This window comes from Cyprinodon variegatus, unplaced genomic scaffold, assembly GCF_000732505.1.
Source record: "Cyprinodon variegatus isolate N-32 unplaced genomic scaffold, C_variegatus-1.0 Scaffold351, whole genome shotgun sequence".
Taxonomy (NCBI): Eukaryota; Metazoa; Chordata; class Actinopteri; order Cyprinodontiformes; family Cyprinodontidae; genus Cyprinodon; species Cyprinodon variegatus.
Window position 1 is genome coordinate 309,810 of NW_015150804.1, and position 5,574 is coordinate 315,383.

At 39.4% G+C, this 5,574-nt stretch overlaps 1 protein-coding gene across 2 annotated transcripts in view; it reads left to right on the forward strand.

Moving 5' to 3' along the window:
* The window catches only part of elac2 (elaC ribonuclease Z 2), a 10,043-nt gene extending 4,729 nt beyond the window's left edge, over positions 1 to 5,314 (forward strand). For both annotated transcript variants that reach the window (XM_015385889.1, XM_015385890.1), the window contains 17 exons: positions 774 to 829; positions 904 to 962; positions 1,041 to 1,113; positions 1,191 to 1,303; positions 1,746 to 1,844; positions 1,931 to 2,069; positions 2,160 to 2,245; positions 2,418 to 2,539; positions 2,907 to 3,003; positions 3,088 to 3,226; positions 3,303 to 3,341; positions 3,465 to 3,574; positions 3,784 to 3,883; positions 3,964 to 4,084; positions 4,428 to 4,506; positions 4,592 to 4,736; positions 4,821 to 5,314. In XM_015385889.1, coding sequence (XP_015241375.1) covers positions 774 to 829; positions 904 to 962; positions 1,041 to 1,113; positions 1,191 to 1,303; positions 1,746 to 1,844; positions 1,931 to 2,069; positions 2,160 to 2,245; positions 2,418 to 2,539; positions 2,907 to 3,003; positions 3,088 to 3,226; positions 3,303 to 3,341; positions 3,465 to 3,574; positions 3,784 to 3,883; positions 3,964 to 4,084; positions 4,428 to 4,506; positions 4,592 to 4,736; positions 4,821 to 5,069 — 1,826 coding nt within the window. In that variant the 3' untranslated portion in view covers positions 5,070 to 5,314. The remainder of the gene's footprint in view (positions 1 to 773; positions 830 to 903; positions 963 to 1,040; positions 1,114 to 1,190; positions 1,304 to 1,745; positions 1,845 to 1,930; positions 2,070 to 2,159; positions 2,246 to 2,417; positions 2,540 to 2,906; positions 3,004 to 3,087; positions 3,227 to 3,302; positions 3,342 to 3,464; positions 3,575 to 3,783; positions 3,884 to 3,963; positions 4,085 to 4,427; positions 4,507 to 4,591; positions 4,737 to 4,820) is intronic.
* Positions 5,315 to 5,574: the final 260 nt, after the last annotated feature.

Below are 5,574 nucleotides of genomic sequence, written 5' to 3' on the forward strand. Positions count from 1 at the left end.
ACATTTAATTATTTATTTAATGCTATGTTTATTTATTTAACTTTGGCACTTTTTATCCTCCATATTGTTCAGGCCAACCATTGGATTTTTTGGTTTTGTAATGGGAAATCCAAAATCGGAAAACCAATAATTTCCTGAGTTCCAAATATAGTAAAAAATAGAAAAAACAAAAAGAAGCCCATTTTTATTGTTTTGTTTTGAAATCCTAAATCAGAAAACAAAAAAGTCCCATTATCGTTTTTTTTTTATTTTTTTTATTTCAAACAGAAAATGAAAATTAAAAACTGCATATTGACGTCATTCCAAAAAAGTTAAAAAACGATTCACTGGGCTTTGTTTCCAAGTTTGAAGACGTTTCGCTTCCCATCCAGGAAGTTTTTTCAATTCAAAATGGCCATTTTGAATTGAAAGAGCTTGCATTTAATTTTCCCCAAATTGGAATTAAGTAAAGGTTAAAAAGTTTATGCAGCGTTTTATACATCCATCTTTTTTATTCCATCAAGATTTCTCCCTCTCGCCAAATTTTAGAAAGTCCTTTTAGACCCCAGCTGTGTTTAACGCAGCACTGAGATCTAGCAGCTAACAGACCCTGAAATATTTGCCTTTTCCAAAGCTGGCCGTCCAGCGAGGTTCCAACATAATCAGTCCATTACATGAAAAAATGACATCCTCCTAAAATTTCTATTTTTACTCCTTCAAATTGCACATTATGCTGAATAAATGTCCTGATTCTGCTCTTAATTCATCCATAATTTGTGTCAAATATCTTTCAGGGGAAAGACGGGGTGCAGCTAGAGACACATCACTAGTGATCGCCTTTGTGTGCAAGGTTCGTCTCTATAGATCAAATGCTTCCATGTTTGATAGCGGAGCCTTTGTTTTTGACACCTCTCATACTTTTAGCTTCATCCCAAGAAAGGAAACTTCTTGGTTGCTGAAGCCAAAGAGCTCGGACTGCCAGTGTGAGTGTCCATACTTCCTGTCATTTATTAAAGTCTGACCAAATCTGTAATAATGTCTTTAAAATGGTCTACCTGCAGGGGAACAGCAGCTATTGGTCCTCTCATCAAGGCCTTGAAAGATGGAGAAACCATCGTTCATGATGGAAAAGAGGTGCTGTTTGATACCACCAGTCATTGGATACACCTCCAAATGTTTCAGCTGCCTGACTGTTTGCTTCCGTCTCACAGATCCGACCCGAACAGGTTTGTACTCCCACTGACCCGGGACCAGTTTTTATCGTGGTGGAGTGTCCGTCTGAGGAGTTTGTCGAAGGTGTTTGTAACAACCAGCAACTGAGGAGGTAAATATGTCAGCCGACGTCTGAGTTAGGGCTGAAACTATTAATCGATTATTGTAATAATCGTTAACTAATTTAGTAATCGATTAATCGTTAACTGATATATAGAGACTTTAAAATGAATCTTTAGCTGACAGAGCAACCCGCTTAGAGCGGTAATTACATCAAAATTGTAAAAAAAAAAAGTCAACATTATTCATTTAACATAGAAATATCTTTTTTGTCTGTCATTATGTTCAATCCAGAACTTCACAAGTGGTAGTTTTATTTTCACCTGGTTTAATTTCGTTAAATGTTTTCTTTAAAGAATCCTTTGCTATCTGATTATTAATTGATAATTCAAAAAACTAATCCACGGATTCATTGATTTTCAAAATAATCGTTAGTTGCAGCCCTAGTCGGGAGCGTGGAGTGTTGCATTGTGGGAACTTGTTGTTTCTTTCAGATACCAGACTGGAGGGACTGAAGACTCAGCTGTCCTGGTGGTCCACATGACTCCAGAGTCCATTCTGGAAACGGACCAGTACAAAGAATGGATGGAGAGGTTTTGCTTTTCGTAATATTTTTTTTTTTAAACCAGAGTTTGTTTTTTTTAGGTTGAGTATCTGAGACCATTCTGGAATTTCACAGGTTTCCATCCACGACAGAACACCTGATCCTCAACGAGCAGGTCTGCACTGTCCATAACATCAGAAGTCACAAGATTCAGACGCAGCTCAACATGATTCATCCGGAGATCTTCCCACAACTCAAAGCCTATAAAGCAAAGGTAATGTTTCTGCTTTCATGTGGTCACTGATTAGTTTTATGTTTATACACCAGATTAAAATCTGCCTAATGCTTTATATTATTATTTCAGCAACCACAAGCTGCGCTGCACGTCCCTAATGTCCGAGCAGAATGTCTGCTAAAGTTCCAGCTCCGACCTGTAATGGAATGGCAAAGGTTGGTTTCCTCAGCTTCACTTTCTAGATAAATATTAAATCTGACTTGGACTTTGTTTTATTTTAACAGTTTCACAAGATTGATTAAAACAGGAAAAATAATTCTTCTGCTGGTTGTTTTTTTTTGTAGACTGTGAAGTCAGTCCTTTTTTTTCTGTCTCTTATGTTGACAGAGACGCAATGTCCTCCTGCATCACCGAGGAGTTTGTGAGAGAAGCTTCTGAGGTTCCAAACTTTCTGGAAGAAGTTGAAAAGTGCAGAAAGGCTTGTTCAGCAGAAGCAGCGGAGCTTTCTGGTCAGTTCCGGAAGTGCTTGTTAAGTTTTTGTTCATAAAATAATATATTTTTTTATTTTCTTTTTTTTTTTGTACAGTGTCCTGTCTTGCGATGTGGCAATAAGAATAATTGTCTTGATGCCAAAAAGAGCCGAACAGATTTTGCTTGATTTATGCATATAAATAGCTTTATTATAAGTCATGCAGGGAGTATTAAAGATGTATGGACACTGCAATGTAAGTAGAACAGGAAAAGTGCAGCAGAAAAGTGCAGGAAGACTTGTTCAGCAATAGCAGCAGACATTTCTGGTCAGTTCCGAAAGGGCTTGTTAAATTTTTGTTCTTAAACTAATATTTAACGTGATAGGTTTTTGTTTCCTTCTTGCAGTTCCGGGTGAAAAATACCCAGAGGTGGTCTTCCTGGGAACCGGATCGGCTCTTCCCATGAAAATCAGAAATGTCAGCGGAACTTTAGTGAACATCAGGTAAATGTAAAATAGCAGCTTATTATCTTAAATCTACTTTTCGTTTGTCTATAATAGATAATGTTTGTTTGTCTCCTCATGAAGTGCGAGTCAGTCCCTGCTGCTGGACTGTGGAGAGGGAACCTTCGGTCAGCTCTGCAGGCACTACGGAGACCACGTGGATGACGCTTTATCAAAGATCTCCACTGTCTTCATCTCACATCTTCATGCGGACCATCACACAGTAAGTGATGGTGCAACAATCGGGTGTTAGAGACGTCAAACCTGCGGTATAATCCTGACATTAATGCTCTTCTTAGGGGCTGATAAAGCTGCTGTACCAGAGACAACGAGCGCTGGTATGTAAGCTCTCACTGGCTTTCTGGTGCGTTTCAAAAAGGTTACCAAGACAGCAAACTGGGTCTTCTCCCTCATGCAGGGTAACGGTTGTCTTAATTTTATGTATGTGATCATGCCTCTAGGACACCTTGGGAAAACCCTTCAGCCCCATCTACTTGGTGGCTCCAGCTCAGATCATGACCTGGCTGGGACAGTATCACGACTACTGCGAGGAGATCCTGGATCATTTTACGTATGTTGAAAAACAGAAACAATTGATAGCATCAGGCTGCAGGAACAAAGGTGTGATGTTTCCTTTATTATGCGATGCAGTTGACGCCTCAATTCTGTAGAAATAGTTGCCATAGTTTTAAAGTTGGGATTACAGGCTGCCTTGATTAAGCGTTGAATTCTTACATTATTATGTTATTTAATAACAGCTGCCGTTTCTGTTGTTTCCAGTCATATCCCCAACAGATTCCTCTGTGATGACGCTGAGGTGTCCAAACCCAAAACCCATTCGTTCATCCAGGCAATGCTTAAAAAGAACGACCTTGAGAAGGTCTGCAGCCGTCTCAGCCTCCTCGTTTTTACAGCATTCTTTAAGAGGGTTTAAACTCAATAAATGTTTCTGTCGCTTAGTTCCGGACCTGCATTGTGCGCCACTGCAAGAATGCCTTCGCCTGCAGCTTTGTGCACCAGTCAGGCTGGAAGCTGGCCTTCTCTGGAGACACCATGCCCTGCGACGCTTTCGTAAATATCGGTAAGCAGCACTCTGAGATTAAAGCCCATATGCGAGCGGGTTGTCAAACTGCAATGTGAGATTTAACATTTTAATGTTTGATTGAAGCTGCAGCTTCCCAGCACAGGTTTCACTCATTCATTTAGCTTCCAGCTTATTTTATCGCTTCCCATTAGACCGATTCTGGTTAAATAGCTTGGCTGGATTCTTTCCAAGCAGGACGTCTCTGAGGAAGCGTTTGTATCCGTTCCCTGCAGATATGATGCATCTGCAGAAAGAATGATGGTTCTTAGTTTTGGACATTTTGTTTTAGGTAAAAAATGGGTTAGAAATCTCTTATAGAGTTTTGCGGATTTCTTTGTAGGCAAGAATTCAACATTATTGATCCATGAAGCCACGCTGGAGGATGAGCTGGAGGAGGAAGCTGTGGAGAAAAGACACAGGTGAGTAGTCCTGACTGACAGCTGATGGGAGTTTAGATGCTTCTAGCAATACTTGAATAATGCTCTTTTTTTTTTTTTCTGACAGCACAACCTCACAGGCCATCGGCATCGGCATGAAGATGAACGCAGACTTCATCATGTTAAACCACTTCAGCCAACGCTACGCCAAGATCCCCCTATTCAGTGAAGACTTCAATGACAAAGTGGGAATATCCTTCGACCACATGAAGGTAAGACTGAGAAATGTTCATATATACATACATGAATTCAGTCTAATATTGATTATCTTTTAATAATGACTTATTATCTTCCAGATCTGCTTCAGAGACTTTAAAACCCTTCCTAAGCTTATTCCTGCTCTTAAAACCCTCTTTGCTGAAGAGCTGGAGGAGATGGAGGAGAGAAGAGAGAGGAGGGAGCTGAGAAATCCAAAAGGAGTTTCCAACGATGCTGTCAGCGAGCAGAAGATGTTTGGAAGATCTGAGGTGGAAAGAGGAGTGAAGAGAGAGCAGGAGGCTGCAGGGTTAGACAGCATAGACACAAAGAGACCCAAGACCACCTGATTCATCCGGAGGAGAGGACTCTGCAGGAGCGCATACTGGATTATTTTATTTATGAGAAACTGAGATTTTTATTTGACTTAAAGAAATAAGTTTTCATGAGATGTGTGCAAAAGTTTAAGTTTATAACATGCTTTGGTTTTCATTAAACAGAATAAAGCATCTTCACTCCAAACTGGTTCATCCAGATACTTTGCTTGAGCTAAATGGAGGAAATCTTGTTTTAACACTGAAAGATTTTTTTAATAAAAAAAATAAAAAAATTCTGAGTAACTGCTGTTTTATCAGCTTTTGTTTAAGTTTTTTTTTTTTTTTCTTACTTTGAGCCCAATACTATATACTCTTGATACACAAATGGAGCTGACATCCATGCAGAGCAATGGAGGTTTTCACTCTAGAAGAAATCCCGCCCCAAGAAGTGGAGGGAATATGATGTGCTGTTTGAAAAGAATTTAGTTTCTTCTGAAAAAACTAATTTTTTTCCCATAAAATCTTAACAGTCAAAACA